Source organism: Xenopus tropicalis, chromosome 6 (assembly GCF_000004195.4).
Source record: "Xenopus tropicalis strain Nigerian chromosome 6, UCB_Xtro_10.0, whole genome shotgun sequence".
Classification (NCBI taxonomy): domain Eukaryota; kingdom Metazoa; phylum Chordata; class Amphibia; order Anura; family Pipidae; genus Xenopus; species Xenopus tropicalis.
The window spans coordinates 68,972,997-68,998,294 of record NC_030682.2 but is presented as its reverse complement, the minus strand read 5'-3'; the positions used below and the strand labels follow the sequence as shown (position 1 = coordinate 68,998,294).

At 37.0% G+C, this 25,298-nt stretch overlaps 1 protein-coding gene across 1 annotated transcript in view; it reads right to left on the bottom strand.

Moving 5' to 3' along the window:
- The window catches only part of adamts16 (ADAM metallopeptidase with thrombospondin type 1 motif 16), a 112,125-nt gene that overhangs the window by 45,034 nt on the left and 41,793 nt on the right, over positions 1 to 25,298 (bottom strand). The window contains exons 6-11 of the mRNA XM_031904195.1: positions 23,223 to 23,306; positions 18,931 to 19,090; positions 16,505 to 16,610; positions 12,429 to 12,566; positions 11,451 to 11,604; positions 10,304 to 10,399 (exon numbers count right to left, since the gene is read on the bottom strand). Coding sequence (XP_031760055.1) covers positions 10,304 to 10,399; positions 11,451 to 11,604; positions 12,429 to 12,566; positions 16,505 to 16,610; positions 18,931 to 19,090; positions 23,223 to 23,306 — 738 coding nt within the window. The remainder of the gene's footprint in view (positions 1 to 10,303; positions 10,400 to 11,450; positions 11,605 to 12,428; positions 12,567 to 16,504; positions 16,611 to 18,930; positions 19,091 to 23,222; positions 23,307 to 25,298) is intronic.

Genomic DNA, 25,298 nt, shown 5'->3' with positions numbered 1-25,298 from the left:
AAGCAAATCGTATCTTATGGATGCCATTATAACCAGCAAATGTGTTACTTTTTAGAACTCTAAGCTCTTTTATCTCAACTGTCATCAGTGTTTAATTAGAAGGCAATATACTGTAATTAAAAGACTTTTAGCCTAGTTCTATCAAACAGAATAATGCATTTATGGGGGTGGGGATCAAAATTACAGCTAAAGAACAGAAAATATTTAATGATATATCTTAAAAGTTGAAGACCCATTTAAAGTGAAGTAACTGTAAACCTTTAGCTCAACACTTTGTAATTACAGGTCACTGCCTTCATTCTTTATTCCAAAAACACCTGGTTGTCAAAGAACTAAATTATTAGCTTTCTTAAATTTTGAGGTTAAGAGCCATTTAAAGACAAGAAAAAAAAGGAATATTATATATCTTAATTTTGTTGAAGAGATACATGATATGGCATTTCCTCACATTTTAGAACCAGTTTCCCTTAAAAAGACATGAAAACCACTTCTACTTATGTATAATCACACAAAAGAAATACTTATGATCTATCAGTTTCTTGAGATTAAAGCGCCCATTGTTTGGGAAGAATATACTACTTGAGTAAATATGACACCACATGTGCCAACCAGGCATTGTAAATGAATGATCGGCCCATGGGCCAAATAGATGGAAACTATTCAAAGGGCCATACATATGCACAGCCATACTTCAATTGTTCAGCAGGAACAGCTGAGAGTGAAAAGAATTCACAGAGTTGCTGCTTCTTTTCACCAGGATTGCCCAGATGGTGAACAAATATGGTTGAAATTGGCCAAACTGCTGCACCAAATCTGGGCATGCATTTTCATCTTTTTGTCACTGATCATTTAGTTGGTAACTGGGGACATTACAAAGGGGACAAATGTTTGCACAAAACATAATCCACATTTACTGTCATGTGCAAAGTAAAAGTTTCATAATCAAATATTTTACCAACAATCCAGGGTTTCTTCCATAACTTTATTGTAGAAGCAGCCACACCCTGCTATGTTGTATAAGTTATAACTGCACATGATGCACCAATATGCATACTAAATATAATGCATTTTTTGTGGAAAACATTTTTAGTAGGAAAGTCGTTACTTCAGGTGTATTTCATTAATAAAGGCAATTGCATCTGATTTGTTGAGCTCAAGTCAGTAGTGCCTATTGATACAAACTTCTGAAAGGAACTACCTCCATATCCAGACTGACAGTAATTCCAGGGTTCCCTTGTGTCAGTTAGCACACTTATGCACTATCCTTAAAGTATTTACAAGTGCAAGGAGCATGTATTTCTGAAAGTACCTCTCCTTTGCATCAGATCAATATTTGCTCAATTTTGCATCCATTACAAAATTTTGCACTTGCAATTTTAAATAAGGCTAATTGTTCTATCTAATGTCTGAATTTAACTATTGTAAACTAGCGGGATCCAGGACAGACACGTTCTTGGCTTTAAGGCAGTTTATTTATACAGGGGTGCCCATTGCAGTATACAAAACAAATCATAAAAATAAATCCTGCCCTCTGGGTGCTACCTTCACACATTAGATTAGTTCCCTCACTAACCTGGGTCCCTTGTGGACTACCAGTAAGAAAACATAAATGTTGGGGGTCACCCCTGTACTCACAACACTTCTGGGGGATTAGCTCAGCCTCCTGGCTTTCCTTTCAGCTTCTTAGATCCTCAGTCTCTTGGTAGCTTTCTCAAGTCTGGGCTCCCTCTGCTCCTTGCAGTGGCAGGCAGCACCCCCAGCCCCTCTGGGAGTCCCAACACAGAGAGGTATCCTTCCTGCTCTGTGCCCTGCTCTGAGAGACTGTTATACACCTTACCATACAATAAAATACTTTTCCACAGGACAGCCTTCCTGTGGAAAGTAAGCTCCAATAGGTGAGCAGGACTACTGGAATGGATTGCCTGATCCGCATGTTCTATCCAGAACCCTATAGCTTCCAGGGCCAGACAGCACAACCCTTTGAACAGAGAACCCATTCTCCGTTTATCAACTTCTCCCTTAAAGCCTACATCTCCCACTATGGAGAACTTAAAGGGAAAACTCACATTTTTACTCATTTGTTGGGCCATTCTACCACACGGCATGCAAGTATCATGCACCCTTTGAAGTTGGCTTAAGCAAAGCGAGACTGTGTGTATGGACTGGGTGCAGCTATCCCAATAGGCCTCCAACACTGGTCACTGTGAAGCAACCCCCAGCAATTGTGACACCCTGTTACCTTAGCTGTCAGGGTGAAAATCTCCTAGGCTGGTGGAGTCTTGCACCTTAAGTAAATGATCAGGACCACTTTGATGCGAACCAAATAAACTTGTTTATTAACTTCCAAACAGCTGTTATCCCACAATCTCAACAATGATTGCATGAAAATGGTCAGATTCAACCTCCAGTATAATATAACACACCTCTCTGGAGGTCACTCACACCCATAAGGTGACTCTATCCCCAGGATAGCCAATCTAGCTGTGAGGTCTTGCTCCCTGGCAAACTACCTGCCCCTGAGCTCATCCACTCATGTACATATTCTGGTGGTTTAACCACCGCAGGGTGCTAACCCCTCTGGCCTCCTCAGTGGAGCAATCAACTGCCGACTTACTTCCCATAAACCTAACTTTCGCTCCTAAATTGACTATTTTAGGAGCTAACCCTCTTTCTAACTCAAACTCACTATTACACAGACCTGTAACCACCTTCTGGTGAGGTAAGGTCCCAGGAAAGACCTTAACCACATGTGAGCTTTCCGTTTAATAATATAGTCCCCTGCTACCTACTGGCCAATTTTAGAACTGCAGGGGAGTAAACCAGGAAGGGAAATCAAGTACTAGAGCTACCTATTGGCTTATAAGTGCATATGTGTCATACAAAAAATACAACTGTATCTTATTATTTCCCAACAAAATGATGTAAAAAGTGGTTATTCATGTAGATGGGTTCACAGCCTTAAATCAAGGGGGCTCAACTGTCCCAATTATCAGCTAAATAAAGTGTTTTAGTGTTAAATACTAAAAGCTAAAAGTTTGTCTGTTTATTAGGGACTTATTCTTATATGCTATGGCAGTATACATTAAAAACTTCTCAGGGACCATTCTGCTACCCAAAAAAATGTTATTAAGTATTTTGTTTTGTCTTTGGTTTTATATAATGTTACTGTCTATCACTTCTTTGCAAATGGAATACATTTTAGGGTCAACAATCACCTTTTGTTCACGCATAGTTTCCCACCTATAATGGCCCACTAATCTATCTGGCCAATAATATTTTTCCATTCCATATTGTAAGATAAATGCAACAAAACATGCATCAAAGAATCTGAGCTTCAATCTGATATCTGTTTAGCCCAGAATCACAGGCCTGATTGGCTGTCATTTTGCCGTTCCATCAAATTAGCACTATTCATCTGCTCGTTGTTGCAAATGAGAAACCATATGAAAAAGTGGAAAAAGTAAATACACTCTATGACACATTTGATCGTCATGTCAACATGTTGATATAACAAAAAGCCCTTTATTCTTAAAATGGCAATTTTCTATTAAGGAATACCCAATAGCACATACTACTAAAAAGTATATTTTTATGGAAATGGTTTATTTAAATGAAGCAGTGTTGATTGAGTTGGTTTATTCCATATATGTTTGTAGAGACCTACATTGTTTGGAGTATAGTTCAACATGTGTTTTTCAAAACGCATCAGTTAATAGAGCTTCTCCAGCAGAATCCTGCAGTGAAATCCATTTTTCAAAAGAACAAACAGATTTCTTTATATTTAATTTGAAAATTTCACATGGGGCCAGCCATGTTCTGCATTTCCCAAGTTGCCACAGCCACATGACTTGTTCTCTGATAAACTTCAGTCACACTTTACTGCCGTCCTGCAAGTTGGAATGATATCACCTCCCTCCCTTTCCCCGTAGCAGCCGATCAGAAGACCAATGGGAAGCAAGATAGCAGCTACCTGACCCCTGTAGTAGATATCAGAATAGCACTCTATAGTAAAAAATCCGGGTCTTGGGATTCCAGTAATATGGGAGTAGGAAAAACAATAGGTTATCTGAAAGCAGTTCTAATATGTAGCGCTGGCTCCTTCTAATAGCTCAGAAACAGGAGAAACACTGAGCCATTTTAGAATCTAATGCTTTGGCTCTCTAGGCTATTTACATGGGAGAGGGGGTTTACAATACTTTCTTATTAAAAACCTGTCTAAAAATGAGAGTTAAAATATAACCTTTTAAATATGCTATTTGGGGTCATAAAACATTACTTAGCTTTAAGATAAGTAGATTATAAATAACAAATACATATAAATAATGTTCTTTCTAAGAATAAGACAGTCACTTGCACTTTGGGCTATACAAAGAGCATGATCAAATGAGAGATTGGAATTTACATTTGAAATTTAACCAATGTCTTTGTAATGTGCACCTATTAATACAATGAAGCAGGTCTGAAAGAAAAGAGTAGCATTTTGTTTTAGATATTGTGATACTGAAGAATGCATAGCAATAAATGACCATGCTTTAGACTGTATACTTGCTAAATAGGGATGTAATTTGTGTGTAAGAGATTTTGACATTTGGGGATGATCAGGAACCCAGACAGAATGTTTCAAACAGAATTGCAAAAAAAATGTAATTCTAGCAGGGTATTCTCTTGACTTGTCTTTAATTCCATTAAAAAATACCAAAAATTTAAATTGCATATAGGTATTTTGGCAGAAAATGTGACTTACTGCATTAATAAAATTGTTGGCTGCTGAATTCCCATTGGTAAAACATGAGTTACATTGGATTGTTACACTGATGCAGACCTCAAATTTATTAAATGTGCCTATAAATTATATGCACAATCCAAGGTCTTAAAACATGAAAACAATTTCTAAAACATCTTCTAATAACAGCAGTATACCACAGAAAACCATAGGTTCTTTAAACGCCAAGATTACATCTCCTGCCTACTGCACTTCCTTCCTAGTTTATGTGGAAGTTTATAACAGTTATATATTAAGGTTATATAAGACCCTGACCCTGGTTCTCAAAGCTGGGTACATCTCAGTCATCCATCTCACTGACTCACCCCCAAATTCTTCATTATTCTTTCTGGCATATATGGTGTTTATGGTTTATGAGGATTAGTAAATATGTGGCAAACCACAGCATAGGGATCATTTACAATACCAATGCAGTGGAAAAAGTATACTTTGCCTACTGTGTTGGGCATTGTGCAAATAGCCACAGGCCTCTTGGCTCTGTTTCAGAAAGCAGAGACCTGCAGACTGTGCCTAATGCAGGCAGCTCTCAAGAGAGGCATCTGGAGGGAGACATGTAGGCATCCCTCCTCCCAACACATACCTTATTAATCATACAGAGATACAAGGTACAGAATGGCAGGAGATGCAGCCTGCTTTGGGGCCTTGTCCTTAACATCTGCCCTAAGGCAAGCGGTAAGGATAGGGCTTGGAGATTTTTGCTCCCCTTAATGCTCTTGCACTTGTGCCCCCTGGGGTTGTAAATGGCCCCTATGCTCTTAAGGTAATAGTTTCCAGTGCAAACCATTATGGCACAGTATTATCCTTCCATTTTTTAATGTATTTATGTTATAGTATATATTCAATAAATATTTTAGGGAATTAAATGGTAAATGTGAAGGAATGTTACTCTGTCAGTCTATGTATATGCAGCACATACATAGAATGAATTATCAAGGTTTATTCACAATTCTAAAGTGTTAAAATGAGTTCCCATGTGAACTAAATGGCCTGTTATAAAGTCTTCACAACTTTAATACTTAAATTCTTTCAGACTAACCACTGCAGGATGGTGGTTTAAATACAGAGAGCAGGAGGTGCCCAGGTCTTGAAATTACTCTGAGAAAGAAAAACAGCTGTCCTTTCCTCTCTCCTAAGCAAACAATGAATGCTTGACAAGGCCTCACATCCTGACATACTTGGCACTTTATAACCTTGGCAACTTAAGAGAAGGGAAAGACTTCAGGGAAGGCTGTTACATTTAGAGTGTGATCTCATGGCTCTGTTGATGTAGCACAATTATCTGTATCCCTCAAGGCTATATCATACTTTATATGTTAAAGTAACAAAAAGGAAAAATAGTATTACACATTAAAGGGGGCATTTACTAAAGCTTTCAGGTTGGAAAAAAACTTATTTTTTTCATTCATGCTGTTTCAGTTTGGATCTTTTAATAAAGACTGTCATTTGTGGGAATGATTTTTTTTCATGGTTTCAAATAAATTTAAATCCAAAAAACCGAGTTGTTTTAGTAAATCTCCTCCTTGATGTTGTCTCTTAAATTTATTTGCAGTGAGGATTCAAGATATGAAAATTATTAGTGAATGTTGGGAGTCTGCCAAAACTTAAATTTTCCAGTGACTGGGACACTGGGGCTCCATACATACTGCCTGCCTAAAGGTAGACATTAAAAGGTCCAAATACTGTCATATTTTCCAGCTGAACCTGTAGAATTATGGGGAAAACCTGTGCCGATACATCATGTTGATGTATTTGCTATAAATTAAACTTTTAAGGAGAGTTTTATTTAAGAATGGCCATTTATTATGAGGTCATTCCTCAATGCCATAAAAACTTCTTGTAAGGGGATCATAACAAGTAGTAGTAAACATTATTTTTCCAGTCAGCCAGTCATTAGTTTTGTGGAGTACTTTCTATTTCTAAATTACACTGCAAATAATTTACTCTACCATTTAAAATGTTATTCATGAATCAATAACTCTATAGCTGTAACAATGGTATGTAGGCAGCCATCTCAGGGCATTTTGCCTGATCCTGAGCTTACAGAAGGAAATGATGTCATACAATGAAGTCTATTGGGCCCTTGAGCAGACTGGGGGTCATAAATCCCTTTGGAGGGCTACATCCAGCCCAAGGGCCTCCAGTTGGACAGCCCTGAGCTATTGTTTCTCCTACTTAATGTACTGTCAATATGACCCAAGTCCCATAATACAGTTTCTCGTGCCTGCAAACTATACTCATGTCTACAACTAGGTGAGCAAGTTTAGCAAAGCAAATGATTTCTAAATTCATGTGATCTCTACAATGCGGAAATCTTTTCCGGCTTTCAGGAAACCTGATTTTTGGAAGGGTAAGAGGATTAGGGGTGTCAGAAACCATTGCCTATCATTGTATTTAATGTATTTGGGGCTCAAGTTCTTACCGCTTCTCACTGTATTGTATTTGGGGCTAAAGTTCCTACTGCTTATTACTGTATTTAATGCATTTGGGTGCCACTAATTTTGCCCCTCACTATATATTTAAGATCTGAAGTAATTGTTTATAAAAGTCAATGTACCATTATTTATAAATGCATACTGTCTGTATCAATATATCCTTTACTGTACAAGATAACTGGGGCTATTGGCACACGGAGCGTTTATGGGACAGAGTATTTTAGCTGAGAAAAACACATGAAGTTACCCTAAATTATTAGGAGCCAGTATAGGCAGTTTTGCCTGTCTAGCACTTGCTAAAATTCAGGACAGTATCAGCAGTGCTATTAGCCCTGGAGCAAATATTGGTTCATAAAGCTGCATCCTTCAGCAGAGGGGACAGGAAGCTGCTATCTTGTTCTGCTGATTGACTGTAACAGTAAAAAGAGCAGCAGTAGTAAGGGACTGAAGTTCACATGGCTGTAACCACCTGGGAAAGTTATAAAATGGCTATCCCCATGTCAAATTTCAAAATTAAATATAAAATAATCGGATTGCTTTTTTAAAAAGGACAGTGCAGAATTCGGCTGGACTATTTACTGATGCGTTATGGAAAAAACATGTTTTCCAGTGACAGTATTCCTTTAAGAAAGACTTTGCACACTTGTCTGTAAGATGCACTTGCGATTGTGTAATTCTGGATCCACTGAAATTGCATTGTATTATGACTGCATATTGATTCTGATTTGAAATGTGATTATGTGATGCAGCCATGTTTTTCTGCTAAATATCACCACAGAACACAATATCATGTCTGCAAAAAAGATTAATTTTATTTAAAAAACTGGCTAAACAATGTATAATGTTTATTAGAGGTTGGTGGTTGTTGATGAGAGATGCTGTTTTTGTGATCTGTACACAGTAGTTTACATTCTTTTCAGGAGCAGAAAAAATATGTGAAGTCGAGAATGTGGGCTCATCTTGTACTTACTAAGTCCAAAGAGTTAGCAGAAGAAGGTAAATAGTTCAAAAACTTCAAAATCCATGATAGGAAAGGACCTGAGTTACTTGTATAATAAACTTGGGTATTTAATCCCACAATGATTTGAATGCTTTACACTTGATAAAGGACCAAAACATGTAGTGTGCGTACACAGCTAAAATTCACCACATTGCAATTAAAAAATACTGCCTGGAACTGCTTAATCTTTTTCCACCCATTGGTTACTTAAAACACAAGTGTATTTAAAAATCTCAGCTGTCAATCATATTGTATATTGCCTTCACCTCCTCTATGCCTCAGGCATAGTAATTACTTTGCATTCTGCACTTCCTACTGACTATAAATACAAGTATGTAGCCTGTGCATGGGTGTCAGGTCCCCTATTCTGGTACATAAACAAGATTCTGGGATGATGCAAAGCTTGCCCTAATAACAATATCTGCAAAATAGTGCTTGCCTGCTTTTTGTGATTGTAAAATCTAAGACTAAGCAAAAAAAGATTTAAATAATTTATTTAGTGTATGTAAAGTTTATTTTGCTTGACTAACATGAGAGAAAAGGAATTTTTATAAGGGGAAATATGATAATTATTCTTAAATATATAAGGAGGGCATGTAATAAACTCTCTAATGCCGTCTTCACCAGCAGGTGAAACCAATAGACATGATGGTATCCATTCAGATTAGAAAAAGGAAGTTCCATCATAATCAAAATAATTCAGAAAGGGTTTTTTTTTTCACAATAAGAGCTGTGAAGTTTTGGAATTCTCAGAAAAAGGTGGATGGGTTTTTGAAAGTGAAAAATACACAGTTCTGAAATTTGCTTTTAGTACAAAGTTGATCCATGGTTGATGGAATTATCACCATGGACTTGATGATTGCCTTGTAGGTGTCAGGAAGGAATTTTTAACTTATTGACTTTGAGGTAAATTGGAGGGACTTCAGCCAGAAAATCCCAGAATACAGTCATTCAAGTCATTTTTTTATGTATTCACTGTATTTAGGACAAGAAACATCATAAAACTGTAATTGAACCTTGGGATGCAGATGGGACTCAAACACTGGTGATCTTGGTGCAGTAACCACACCAATCAATCACATAATTTTGCTAATATGCTATTTCTATGTTGTGACCTTGATAATAAAATCTTATTTTCAAAGGTGATAGTAAGATAAAACATTTGGAAATTTAAGCCAATACTTTAACAGTGGTATAGTGGTGCAATGGTATATTGTGCCACTGGGTAGTCCCACTCAATATCAATTACATTTTAATGAACTAGGGAACCAATCTCGAATTCCATTCACTGTTTTCAGTGTTCCTAATTTCCTGTCCCCTTTATATTCTGCAGTTAATATTATCTCTGAAGTAATTTCAGAACAAGGACACCTTCTCAATTAATTCATAAGATAACACTGTTAAACAATCAGAGAGCCACAAAGCAGAAAACTGGGGATTAAAGGTTAGAGTGCTGTTTATCGTGTTGGATTGTTCCCAGATTTTGAAAATACAGTCATTAATATAATCCTCAATTTTGTGGCAACTACATTAATTATCCTGTCAACTAGCACTGAAAGTTGTATTATGTAAAGCAGAATGATTAGCCAAAAGACCACTTTAATTGGTAGGTAAAATGTGTACCAAATATACCTCAAAATATAGTTTGTTAATTAAAACTGGTTCACACTGATCAAAACCATGGGGGATAATATAATTGCAAAATTTTCTCCAGGTCAAGTAATCAATACCAGTGTTTGCATTCAATCAAGCTGCCTACTAATTGGCTGCTATGGGACCTGTTGTTAATCCACCATAGTCTAAACTCTATTACAACCATACATATTTCCTTGTTCTTTCATTCATTTTTGGTACAGTGGTCTGAGCAATAAAGTAAAGTAAAAGCTTTCTTAACCAAGGACAAATTATTTCTATGCAGTCCTTGGAGCTAACGAATGGCAAGTGTGCCAAAAGAAATGTATTATTACATACAAAACATATTATAAATATGAATTGATTCAATAAATAAAATCACATCTCTCAAAGCTAAAAAAATCTGAAAACCAGCAAAGTAAATTTACTGTACTGTGCATGTAATCAAAATTTTACCATATCGTGCCCACATATGGTGCCTTCAGCTGCTGGCATAAACTTTGTCTCACATTTCCTTCCAACTCTGTGGCACCAAAGCGCCTTACAGATATCCTAGGGAAAAAAATCCAGTATGTGTTAAAAGCCACACATCACGCAAAAATGTCTGAAAAGCATGGGAGCTGATAAATGAAATCTGAGAGCAGTTCAGTAATATCTGGCTCTTAAATTGCATGGATGTCTGTCTCAGCTATCACCATTGGGGATTGTTGTAGGCTTGTATATTGGACACAAATAAGAACACTTTGTAGGAGTTAGAAGAACCATAGCATAAAACCCTCAAATAGTGAGCTATGTTTCAAGATTATTAGTATTATCATGCATATAAGCACAGTGGAGCAGATAAACTCCCGATAAACGTATACACTATATGGACAAACCATTCCATAGTGATAACAAACCATGGCTTCAACATGTCATCAGCCTAGCTTGTGTGCTTTAAAATTAAGTAGGCACAGAGACATGTTTGGTGTGTAGTGATAACGTGGGGTGCAGGTGCATATGCCCCAGACCTGCAGCTTGCGGAGACCAGTCAATGATTTTAGCTGGCAATGACAGATTCCATGGCAGATGTAAAAGAATTGTCACCATATTTTCAAATAAATGGAGGACACATTATAGCAATATGTGTTTCTTGCAGAACATGCTTAATCATAGGCTCGGCTTTGTGCTCTATTGTTTGGGGGAGCTATAGTAAGCCAATCATTAGAATCTTTCCAGGTCAATGTGAGTAAGCAAGATATCAGGTGAGTTTGGGAAAGGGTGATGGCATATTGAGATATTTGTCGCCTGCGGTAGCGCAGAAAAAGAGTCTTGTATATGTTTTTCTAACGGCAATTTACTTATTGCCAGTGGGAAAGCATTTTAGGGATACCACACCTGTGGTAGAGCATATTTAACTGCGTATGATAAATGTCCCTAAACACAGACACTAGATATAAGCAAAGAGACAACAATCATGAGCTGAGATATAACCCCTCCCAAATAGATACCTGTAGTTTCCCCACAATACAAATGTCTCATATGCCATTATCTTTGGATATAAAAAGTTCCTTAGTTAGTGAGGTAATGGAAACTTTTTAAATTATTGTTGGGGATCCTTTACCTTTTTAAAATCCAACATGCAGAGCTTGGCCTTTTCTCCAAACTGCCATTTGCACTGTATGTTAGCATCATATAACACTCCTGGTAGCTTTTCAGGATATTTATATTCTTTTCCAGGCTTAGGATCATCAGCAAGACAAACTGCTTGAGCAGAGCTAAAATGAAAAGATAACCATACTAAGTAGTTAAAGTGGTAATTACAACAATGTCCCAGTGGTTACAGGACTTCTGCTAAATGTGTTAAAATGCATGAACATTTGACACATTGCTCAACTCAATTATTTGCTATTTTATCATCTCATGTATCATGGATGATTAGTTGAAAAGGTGCAAAGAAGGCCAGGAAAACAAATGGTTATGGATACTAAGAAAATTGAGAAATTACATTTGAAATGTATGGTCTATATAGAAAATGAATGGTCTATGAGAAACAGATTGCAAACCAAAATGGGGCAGTAGTTATAAAGAAAGGATGAATTAAGTATGGCCTTTTTGTGAATAGGATTGGCACAGGCAAGTCCAAATAAGTGATAAAAATTGCAAGTGCTAGCGTAAGGGCACAGTATATTTGTAAGTAAAAAGAACTGAACGAATCAAAGACTGATGAAAATGGCTTAAGCTAGCCAGCTAGCCATGCATGTCTTAGCTTGTTTAGCAAGGATACCAAATGAGTGGACCTTTGCCCGATATGCCCACATTGTGCAGGGTGATATTGGACTGATCTGAATTTTTGATCTGATGCAGCCTTGTTCCAACTGGATTTTTAAATCTGTCCAATATACTGTATCTGGCTGACTATTGGATAAGCCTTCAGAAAGAGCCCATGCATGGGCAAATAAGCTGCCAAGATGGTCTGAAGGGGCAGAATCAGTTGCATAAATCTCCCCGTGTACCACTGCCCTCTTTTTCTGTAACTGAGACTGTTCTGCAGTTCAAAGTAAAGTCTAGTTTTTACAGAGTAAGTAAATAAAATACCTACCTTAAAAATTTGTATAAATATTGTCGGCTACAAAATGACCACGAGAAGACGCCATTGTGTCCAGCCAATGTTGGTGACATTATGTTACCTTCAGATTTTTTGCACATATTACCCTCTCCATCGTGGACCATGCCAAAACTAGAAATTAATATAAAATTATAAACAATAGCTAGATCTACTAATTAAGAACTCTTTTTAAAAAAAAAAATATGCAGCAAAAACAAAAAATGCTGTTCCATCTTCTAGATGAATTTTTGGTAAGGGGTAAGGCATACACTAGGGTAAAGCAACACTGTCATGATTTTTAGTGAATAGTTTTGAATTCAGTATTACATCGTGTGCCATTTTTTAATGTCTTACAGGAAAAGTAACACCAAAAAATGTAAGTGTTTTAAAGTAAAAATTGAATGTACTGTTGCCCTGCACTGGTAAAATAGCTGTATTTGTTTCATAAACACTACTATAGTTTATATAAATACCCTGCTATGTAGCCATGGGGGCAGCCATTGAAGTTGGAAAAAAGGAGAAAGGCACAGGTTACATAGCCCATAACAGATAAAATACCATTGTATTCCACAGAGTTTACCCCTTATCTTTTATGTAACCTGTGTCTTTTCTCTTTTTAAATGGCTTCCCCCATGGCTACACAGCAGGGTTTATATATAAACTATAGGAGTCTTTCTGAAGCAAACACACAACTTTTACCAGTGCAGGGCAGCAGTACATTATACTGTAGTTTATTTACTTTGATACATTTTTATTTTTTGGTGTTACTGTTCCTTTAATAGTGGTGTGTGTGCAGCTATCTTTTCTCATACCTTTTTTAGTAGTGCATACAATTTCTTAGTTACTGATGACTTGCTAAAATCTGTTCCAGCTCTTTGGCAACCTGATTTTTGAAAAGATGAGGGAGGTTTTGGCTATCAGGACCTATTACCTCTCTTTGTATATAATGTATTTGGGGATAACGTTCCTACTGTCACTCCATTTAATTATTGAACTTAATGTAGATGGGGTGTCAGTATCTTCTGCTTTTTTGGAAGTCACTAACATATTTTACAATTTTATATATATATATATATATATATATATATATATATATATGTAACCTCTATTTCAGCTCAATAGCTGCCTTCCCAGACTAGTACCAGTAGAACATGAGTTACACTGTACTCTCTTACCCAGAATGGGCCTTCGCTAAGTGGAAGAAGAAGGTGAGGGTGTTGTGCACCTACACCTCTCTTGCTGCTGTGCCGAAAAATGAAAACAGAGGGCGCCAGAGGTTCTTGCTAATAACAAAATAATAAGTGTTTATTGAACATCCACAGGGTTTACTCACAATACAGCTGGTACAGGCAACACATACAGAGTGTATATACAGGCTGACACTCCCCTGCGGGCAGACTGGCAGGAATCTCACTTCCCCTCTGCGACTAGAGTGTACTATAAAGGGAGCTACACCTGCCACTATCTAATGCCTCATTCACGGGGCCCTGTTCCCCGACTTCACTTGGCCTGGGCCATGCCCTGGACTCTCAGCACACACCCACCTGTCACTCAGATGGAAGCAAACAGGAAGGTACCACTCCTTTCCCAGCACTATACCAAAGAGAGGCAGGATGTGGTCACCATACCTTCTAACCAATAGCACACATATGTTAATTAACTCACTTAGATACATTCCCTTCTGCTCAGCAACTAAGGGAACTGAACCTGTAGGGATTTAAAGCCATAGGGGCCATTTAACCCTATGGGTCCCTACATATATATATAAACAAGCTGATTCAGGGAGCTTGAAGCTAATGTCATATGGGGCAGTTTTTCAACAGTGTATTTTAGTTTATAAATGCCTGAAATCAACCATGCTACTTCTCGTTAATGTAAATTAAAACTGTCTTGGCACGTCGTTGGAACTTTTTAATAACTACAGCAGGGGTCTCAAACTCGCGGCCCGCGGGCCATTTGCGGCCCTCGGTACAGTATTTTGTGGCCCGCACCAACGCCTTCTCAAAAGCAATGAATGGATTGCGATTTTTATTGCGATTCATGGGATAATGCAAGGCACGGCGGGCGGGAGCTGCTGATTGCGGAAATGATGTTATGCCATCATAACCGTTATTATGGGAAGACGTTCTGTGTGCACAATTAGCTGCTAAGGAGCTAATTGTGCACACAGAACGTCTTCCCATAATAACTGTTATGATGGCATAACGTCATTTCCGCAATCAGCAGCTCCCGCCCGCCGTGCCTTGCATTATCCCTTGAAAGCCAATTTTTTGTGAAATCCCTTATGCGGCCCAGCCTCATCCTGACTTTACCTCCTGCGGCCCCCAGGTAAATTGAGTTTGAGCCCCCTGAACTACAGTGTTAGGTAGTTTCCATTAGGGCTATGCTACACCATGCATTTTGTCCACTGGAATCCAGCAGCAGCTAAGATGACCTATTGTAAAATTAAATTAAAAGCACCCTAAGTGAAATGGTCAACCTCTGTCTTTTACTTCTCAGTGTGTTCCAGCTATGGTTTTCATTTGATATTATCAAAAGCTGTGACAGGAAGACAGGAGTGTTTTGATTACTGCTGGAGTGTATTAACGGCAAGCTGAAATATGCTTGCTGAGAATAAGCTCCTACGCTTGAAAATCCTCTTACATGTGCTTGCACCCAAAAGCAGTGAATACGCTTGGGTGCAGGCACATGTAGCCAATATTTGTCGAAAATGCAAAGTCTTGTGTTTTTTGGCGGATGTCAGCTACATGTACATGTGCACCCAAGCCTATTCAATGCTTTCGTGTGCAGGCACAGGTAGGAGGATTTTATGGCGTTATGGTAAGAACACATGGGACATTTTGTTGTCTGTAGAAAATCACACTCACCACAGGTAACAAAACACCTGAAAATACTGTTGCATATACTTTGGATGCATCAATTTAATTAAGGTGCCACACAAAGGAATTTGGTTGTCTGCTTAATGTCTGCTTATCCTTACTTTTTAGTATGTTTAATGTGCTATTCTGAGACAATTTGCTTTGGTTTTCATTTTTCATTGTTTGCTGTGTTTTTAATTGTTTAGCTTTTTGTTTATCAGCTCTCCAGTTTGAAATTTCAGCAGCTATCTTCTAGACAGAAAAGAAAGGCAAATAATGAAAAAAATATAAATATAATAAATGAAGACCAATTGAAAAGTTGCTAAGAACAGAGCATTCTATATATCATAGTAAAAGTTAACCTGAAGGTGACCCAGCCCTTTAAAATAATCAAAAGGCAAAGTTTAGGGTTGGGGGGCGATTATATTAAGTTCTGTGCTCATATACAATAGTACCTCTGTCCAGTGGGATTTTATAATAGAGCAGGGCAACATTGTTTGAAACAAAGTGTCCTTTCCTTTTGAACTCAAAAGCAAGATGAGAAGTTCTTCCATTTGTATTGGCCTAGATTCATGCTGGACAGTGATATGCATAAGCCATTGTGAAGGCAGGGGAAAGGTATCATATGTCCATTTTCCAAGACATCCCTGATCTTACTGATTTGATACTGTATATTGGTAGGGACGCCTTAGATAGTTCTCCAAACTACCACAGGAGAGTATGAGGGTCCAGTTTATTGTATTTGACAGTTTGTAGGGTGTTCTGGAGGGTTTACTCTAGTGTATTATTATTACAGAGAAAAAATTAGAGAGAAAATATTAGAATATTAGATTTTGAATGGCTGCCTTGATAGCTACACAACAGCTTATAATAATTAAACTATGTATAATAAAAACTATGTAGTGTGTCTGAAGCAAACACTCAATTTTTACCATTGAAGTGCAAAAGAAACATATTATTGTTTGCTATGGGTTTGCACTTGGCGAACTTTGTGCCTATTATTACATATGGGGGATAGCTTTGTATATTAGAATACATTTTTATATACTTGTATTATATTTAATATAAGTAACCTGTAATTTTGTATAACTAACATCAAATTAATGACACCCAATTCTTGACAACTGTAAACTACACCTGGGTGCCTCCTCTACCAATGAATGGCTGCTGTAGAGAAAATAAAATGTGAAATGTATCTGCATTAATACTTACTTGTGACCAGACTCATGAGCAATGGTAAAAGCCAAACCCAGCCCTGTATCCTCATTAACTGTACAACTGCGATATTTGCTGCACATACCACTTATTGGAGCAAATCCTAAAGACAAATTAAGATAAAAATGCTTCACTTTTTTTTGTCATTAATTGCTTTTTATACAATTACATCTAAATTACTACTACTAAATTTCTGGATTGCAGGTAAAACCTTGTAAAATGCCTCCTAATATCATAATATATTCCCTAAACACTTAACTATAGCCATATAATTCTGTAACTATTCTATATACTGTACACAGTGCAGAATGCTATATGTGAGCACACAGCCCCAACCTTTTCCCTGTTGAAATGAATATTGTGGCATCTGCAGTATAGTCCCAGAAGCATAAACCAGGATTCTAGGTATATTATTATCATGCTTATAATAAATTTAAGAATCAAATTAAATATTCAGATGTTCATAAATAACAGGAAATTATAGCCCAACAATTTGGGAATGTAATAACAGTTAGTTTTGTATTGAGCAGCTATTCAATTCATTGAGAAACTCTTTTCTCCTAAATCCATTACAGATTTCCTCATACACTTTTCATTAGATAAACCATAAGATAAATTGTTCTCACTGAACTGAATCTGACCCAATATATGGCTTTTTATATTTTGCTTTGACTTTGCTATTATTTTGATGGGATAAACAGTGGCCTTTCTATACTTAGACGGGGAGGAGATAGACAGCGATTACTAAAAAAATTGGAAATGCGTTGGATTAATACATTAGGTACCCTGTCACCTGGCGGTCTCAATAGGGAGTATACCCCTATGATGTTTATATGAGTAAGTTGATGTTAAGTGCTTGTTTTTAACAAATACTTGTGTTTTATGTCTTAATTTTTGCTTATATGTTTTGTTTCATTTTTCTTTAGGACAGTAAGATTTAAAGATGTGGGAGCTCCTGATCCATATTAGTTCTGGGGTTAATTGTCCCCTGAATTTGGCATTAGAGCCAGAGAGATATTTGATGGATGAAATACACTGCAGTAAGATACTGTCCATTTCAAGAGCTGTTCAATTTATTATATGTGATACATGTCACAGGGCACTTACTATATTGCATGCACAGGCATTTATCTTGTAATTTATTGTGTTTACTAAATATATTCACGGAATATTATGGGTTAAATGGAGGTGAATATGGGGTTAATTGTCCCCTTAATTCAGCATTGGAGCCAGAAAGATATTTGAGGGATGAAATACACTGCAGTGGGATGCTTGTCCATAGCATAGGGTTAATCGTCCCCTTAATTCGGCATTGGAGCCAGAAAGATATTTGAGGGATGAAATACACTGCAGTGGGATGCTGTTATATATGTTATATGTGATACATGCCACAGGGCACTTGTTATATTGTATACATAGGCACTTAGTTTGCATTTCATTGTGTGCACTAAATATATTCACAGAATATTATGGGTTAAATGGAGGTGAATATGGACTGATCCTCCTCTTCCTGTGGGTATTTAAACACTTGTTTGTATTTGTACTAATAGGCTTGATAAAGGGCTGGAGTGAAGCCCGAAACGTTGCCTTTGGCACTTGAGTAAAGATTCACATTTTTCAAAACAACTGGAGTGCTGCTGTTTTCTTCATTTTCATAAACAGTGGCCTTCCTAAGTCCTCTTTTCACTTCAGCCTTTTAATAGGCGCTGTTTTAGAACACTGAAACTCAACAGTTATGGCTGCTCCAAGCATAACACCATAAACTATTGAATGATACAGGTATAGGATTTATAAACTGGAATGCTTGGCACCTGGCCTCTTTGGATAAGGGATCTTTATTTGGATCACCATACCTACAGAAAGTCTCCTAAAAATCATTTAAACAAAACCGGATTGTTTTGACACCAATATGGATTCATGCAACTTAGTTAGGATCAAGAAAAAGCTACTGTTTAATTATTACAGAGAAAAAAAAATATGATATATATGATGATTTACTTAATGTTGAGTCTATGGGAGTAATTTGGAGATAGATAATAGGTTTTTAGTTATTACCTTGCTGGGTCTAATAATATAATACATAACATAAGGCCACCGCTCTTTTTCATGAACCAGAGGTGCTGGCCAAAAGAGATTTTAAAACTAAATGCTGCTAAATCTTTCATTCAACAGACCCAGCAAGGTAATAGCTAACAAAACATTTAGGGCATACTTTGGTGTCAAAACCACATTGTATGTGCTAGCAAGTGTCTGCATGTACTCTGGCCTGCATTGAAATCTCTACATAAATTATATGGCAATTTCAAGGACATATACATCCAGTTTGTGAAAGAGCCATACAAATCTTATTAAAAATAACGTTTGCAAAAGTTGTTTTACCAAATATTGTTAGTTGCCAAAATGTATATTTTATAAAATCCTACCTAAAGTGTCACATGGTTCATTTTTCCATGAACATATGTCCAAACCAGTAAGCAGAATTGCATGATCATGGCGGCTTCCATCTTTTCCCACAAGACCAGACTGCCAGTGGCAGAAACTACTCAATGTGTGGTCAGCATGATGATTGATAATCAGGCCAGGCTGTGCAAAATAAATGTGAGATGTCAGAACCTTATATCTGCAATAAAGATTTCTGATGGTGCATTCCACTGTGTTGCCTGCTGGTGGTGCACAGCACTGACAAGCAAGAGCCATTTCTGTTTTCAGATTATAATGCCTTTTGGTGCCAGCCTTATGCCTTGGCACCATGAATGTCAATTTCTAACCAAAAGAACACTTTTGTAGCTGCTAACATAAATAAATAAATAAATAAATGTATTATTATTTTAAATAAAACCAAACATAACAATTGGTATACCTTAAATTAACATTAGGAAATAGAATAACGCGTGTTGACGTATAGATTCACTTGTGTTTAACGAGGGTATTTTGATGTACTTTAGCTTTCAGACTTAAAACTGCTCTGATCTTTGACCTCCTCTCCTTTTCTGCATTTCATACGTTATGTATAGTTTTAAACTTATTTCATTTTCTTATTATTTACTATATACTGGTTTCATATTCTGATGAACTTTAAATAAACAAACATAAATCCATCTATACAATCAATATAGTATGTGTAAATACTGTAGTGCAGTAAGACAGCAGGTGGTCAGCTTGTGTAGCTGCTGTAGAAACATGTGACAGCTGGTTACATCTTACAGATCAGTCTTATTGTTTAAATCAATAGAAATTCTAAAGCAGACAGGGCTATTCTTCTTTTCAAAATACCTTAAATTCTTTACTGGGTAATTTCAGGGGCAAAAAAAAAATACATCAATTACGTTTAACACAGGTGTATGATCAAAAGATAAAATTCTCACGTTGTTTGTAGACTGGAATCTGTCCAAGGGGTTAAGTGGTGGTTTTAAATGGAAAATAATTAAATTGGCAATGAAACAGAGATCATTTTAGAACATGGACTGAGGAAAAGGTAATAACAGAATGGCTGGATTCTCTTTGAAAATACTTAGCAAAGATAATATCATATTATCCAGCTTTACTATAGGTTTCTAAGAAATTTGTAAAATGTGCAACTTATTAACCATAAAGATATACCTCAAAAATAATAAAACATTTCAGATACTGTAAAAAAAGAGAGCACGATTACAATCTTTTGTCACAGTACTGTTAGCTATAATGGGCACAGAATTGCACAATTTAAAACACCGTATGCTCTAGCACAATGGTGCCTAACCCCCAACACCTTGCCAGGCAAATTGACCACACTTTAGGTAAAGTGCTATCTTTCTGTGGTGCTTCTATATACAGTATGCTCAATGTAGCACCTGTCAAACCTTACTTCTCAATTGTGTCTCATTTGTTACTTCTTCCCTTGAAAATCTTTGCGCTTTATTATGGCTGGTACAAAAAACCCGGCATTCTATTTATATTTAAGCACTTGTATCTTGCAATCACAAAATGTTAGGCACCCCCCCAGTGATTGTAAGCCCTTACCTTATACCTTGAGCTGGTGCTCCTGTTAGGAGAAAACCGCACCAGCCTGGCATCCAGTAAATAAAATACAATAGTTCTAGCCATGTTTATTTTGAGGCATGTATAATAATACAACTTGCCAGTTTTGAAAACCTGAAGAAACACTCCCTGGAGCAACAATGCATTGGAACTATGTTGAGCTTTTGTTTTCATACAAGTAGACTGTCCAGTACTATTTTTTGTTGTGGTGCTTCCATGCCAACATTTTGTTGTGCTGAATGCAAACGCTATCAACAATATGGGAATGACAAACATTGACCTACTGCAGATGTTTCCTGAATGGTAAACCTAAAAATACTGCTCACAGCCTCAGGTGTGAAAATATCGAAGGCACTAAAAGGAAAATCCTTTTAAACTATGTAATAAGTCACAAAGGACAAAAACCATGGAGAATACTTTTGATGATAATAAATATTTTTTCAGATTGTTTCTTTTGCAGTTATGCCCTTCTGTTACTGTAAATGGAAACATGGTAACATTAGTAGTAAAGAACCTGATTAATCTTATTTGGCTACTTTGAGTATACTCAATAAATGTTCTTCTGTTAAAAGGTAAATAACCATCATTGTTAAATCCTTTTTTGTCATGTTATTAATATTTTGTACATTTATATACTAAACTTGAGATATATGTTTACTTTGGTTTCATTTAGGAGGCCATTACCTATTACCCTCTGAGTCGGCCATTTGCAGCTGGAGAGAGGTCCCTTCAAAGTGGATGGGCTGTTACAGATGTAGCATGGCAAAGTGGTTGGTTGATCTTACCCTCTGAGTTGGGCATGTGCAGCTGGAGTGAGGTATTTACAGAGTGGATGGGCTGCTATGGATGCAGCATGCAAAGTGGTTGGCTGGCCTTACCCTCTAAGTCGGTGATGTGCGTCTGGAGGGAGGTCTCTACAGAGTGGAAGGGCTGCTATAGGGCTGCTATGGATGCAGCATGGCAAAGTGGTTGGTTGCCTTTACCCTCTGAGTCAGTGAAGTGCGGCTGGAGGGAGGTTGCTACAGAGTGGATGGGCTGCTAAGGAAGCAGCATGACAAAGCAGTATGGAAAAGTGGTTGGTTGACCTTACCCTCTGAGCCAGTCATGTGCAACTGGAGGGCCCTCGATTGCAGATGGACAGGATGACCTGCACTTCATTATTATTAAAAGAAAAGTAATTTTGGTATCAAGGATGGTATGAAATTGTTGTTGAAAGTCTGTGTAAGCATCCTAATCTAACACATGGGCAGAGTAAATGGTAATTTGTAGCCAGATAATGTAACAAATTCCTTGATCAAGTCTCCTGGCCAAGGGAATGTTCTAGATTCTATGGGTTTTTGTGCTCATCAAGATCTCTACAAATATACATTCATAGGAGGGTGGCTGGCTTTGCTGGCAGTTGCATATGGTCATTTAAAATAAAGTAATTTATTTATATATGTTTTTTGCATGCATATAATGTTGAAAACATACATATCATAAGGCTAATGGCCAATTTTATTCCATCCTGTGGTACAGTATGTTTGACACTAAGAAAATGTTTTGTGAATATTTATGTTTTAATTCACTTCCTATGTTTTATTAACTAATAAGCAATAGTTAAAAATGTATGGTGGGGACAAGCCCAACTGAAAGTTTTCAGTTGGGCTTGTTGTGGCGGTAGGACCTTGCCAGAGTACTGCACAGGAAATTTTAAAAGAGGGAGAAAGGACACTTTCTCAAGTGACTGCACATTGGATTCATTGATACAGACGCTACTACTGCTTGTGCTAGGTTACAGCCTGCTTGGATTTCTTATCATCGAGACACTGTAGATCCAGGACTGGCAGCAGGGCTGCTGAACTTTTTTCATGGTTGGTGATGCAGCTCCTGCTGGTGACAGAGTTTGGGGCCATCCTCTCTGTAGGTAGAGGCAGCCTAATACTCAATGGTAGTGCTGATTTCATATGGCAACTCTGGAAGTGAATGTCAAGTCTTCAGTGAGGATATCCTCCATGTGATTTAGTTAGATGTGTTCCCTGGGAAACCATCCACATGGTTTCTGCTTTCCTGTTAGTCAATGCTTCCTGTTAGTCAATGATGTAAATAAAGGAGGTAATGATGTAAAGGGGTTTTGGGTGCAGTAAATTGTTGTGGGTATTGGGCAGATAGCGGTTAGAGCTATGTGGAGCAGGAATAAGGCTGCTATAAGAAGACTATTGATCAATTTTTCTACCATTTGCAACCTGTATTTGAAAATTGTGGAAAATGTCTGAATAAGCCAAAAGCAAAGACCAGTGAGGACGTAACCTGGTATCCCTGGTTCTACTGTCTGAAAATGGTGCTGCTACTACTGCTGCTCTTTTGTCACCTCTATGGGATTTTTGCAGGCATATTTCTCAGTTAATGAAAGTAAAACTTCACCCCTTGCAAAATACGCATAGACATTAACAGTAACCTGCCAAATTTCACTTTGACAGATTGTGGTAAGCTATAGTTTCATTCTTTATTAATACGATTAACTAAACAACATACAGTATGTTGTTACAGAAGTGGAATTACATAAAAATTCAGGCAGATTTAGAATGCTAAGGTTGTCCCGAAAAAATGACATATTGCTTTCATAGATAAAATTTTAACCCATAAGTATTAGTGATAGCGTTAAATACAATGTATGGCTTTTTAGAAGGTGTGCATTTCTACTAGACCTTTCTCTTACCTGGTCATCTTCCAGAAGAATTAGACCAACAATGGCAATATTTATATTTCCTCCTATTGATCCATCTTTGAATAAAGCAGATACCTAAGCAAGGTTAATAGTAAACAAAGCAAAAATGAAAAAACAGATAGAAGAGCAGACAGCCTGAACTGGCAAAATGCTACAGACCAATTAGCAACAAACTTTTAACCCTTTAAGTGCTAGACAAATTTCCATAAGCAGGATCCTGCATTCAATAATCCATGACCCAGAAATTTAAAGTTTACAGCAGAGCTGGCACTTTGTTTGCAATTGTTGCCTGCCAAGCCAATTTTGCAATTTGGTTTAAAGTACAAAAATAAAACTTTCTAATAATGCTTTAGTAGTTGTAATTTTAGGTGTCTTAATATGGTCCATTGCAATTTTCTGTTACATAAAAAATGCACAACATGGTAAACCTTTATATCATTTTTTTGCAATTAAAAGCAATACAGGTATGGGACCTGTTATCCAGATTACTCGGGACCTGGGTTTTCCGGATAAGGGGTTATTTTCATAATTTGGATTGCCAAGTCTGCTAAAAATCATTTAAATATTGAATAAACCCAATAGGCTTGTTTTGCCTCCAATAAGGATTAATGATATCTTAGTTGGGATCAAGTACAAGGTACTGTTTTATTTTTTATTATTACAGAGAAAAAGGAAATCATTTTATAAAATAAAAATTATTTGCTTATAATGGAGTCTATTGGAGATGGACTTCTGTATCTGTATAGAGAACCATTGACTTTTTTCATATCTCATCTGGTCCTAATTCTGTTTAAAAGATAATAATCCCAATCAAGGCAAAATTGCTTTTGACAGTAAATATCCTTGACTAACAATATATTTCTGGATATGGGATCCCATATCAATTTATTTAACTGAAGAGCAATATTTAATTTCAGCCTCAAATAGAGCAATCATTTTTGAGGCTGATGTTGAAAATCTTTTCACCAAGTCCTAAACCATTTACTACCTTTACCATATTGTCCTATAACTGTAAAATAAATTACACAATTTAAAATAGACACCAATAAAGCAAACTCTTCTCAAATAAGAAAAATTTAATAAAATTATTTAAAAAAGTACATAGTTTTGTTTTTGATTAGGTGGCAATAAATAAAAAGATGCCTGTAACAAATAGATTTCTTTCTTTTAGATTCTTTTAGAATTGGATTGAACTTTTTGACTGATAAAATAAAGCTGGTAGAATTATCATTATTATTGGTAGCCCCAATGACGAATCCAGTAAAGGGTAACCGCATATACTATAATAAATAGATGCTTACAAGTCAGTGAAGCAAATTAAAAATCAAGTGTCCAAGATTGTGAAGGAATAGCACAGTAATTGGCTGTAAGACTAGTGTTTATGCCTCACTGTACTCATTGGGGCAGATTTACTAAGACACGAACGCTCCAAGCATATTTTCGCCGAATTTTTCGTGTCTTGCACGACTTTTCCCGCTGTTTACAATTATTTGGTATGAAAATTTTGTGACTTTCGGATCGCCAATACAATATTTTCGTAAGCATTTTCGTGATATTCGCGATCTTCAGAAATTTTCGTATCCAATCCAAATTTGTCCCATTTGGGATTCAAACTCACGTTTTCATGAATGTGCCCCATTGTATCCCATTTGCATGAATGTTGCCAGTGGGACATAGTTGGGTTTCACTCAAAAGTGCCACCCAAAAATGTGGCTATACAGTATGGGGCATATTTATGTGGCATATTTATAATGAAGCCAACATCACTGGTGTTGCTGCCCATAGCAACCAATCAGTTAATTCACTTTGAACGGTCACCTACAAGTTAGAATGTAAAAAGTGAGGAGGTAATGAGTGAGGCTTAGGTCAGTAGAGAAGTTTAACATATGGTTTGTTAGGTTAGGACTGGATTTGGTTGAGATATTAATTAGAGTGGTGTGACATCTCCCCCAACTTGCAGACAAACATGGGGGGGACATCAAATGTACAAAGTGTGCCAGATGACACAGAGGCCTTCACAGGCACAGTGGCCCTCACAATTTCATGACATACCATGGCACACTGGGG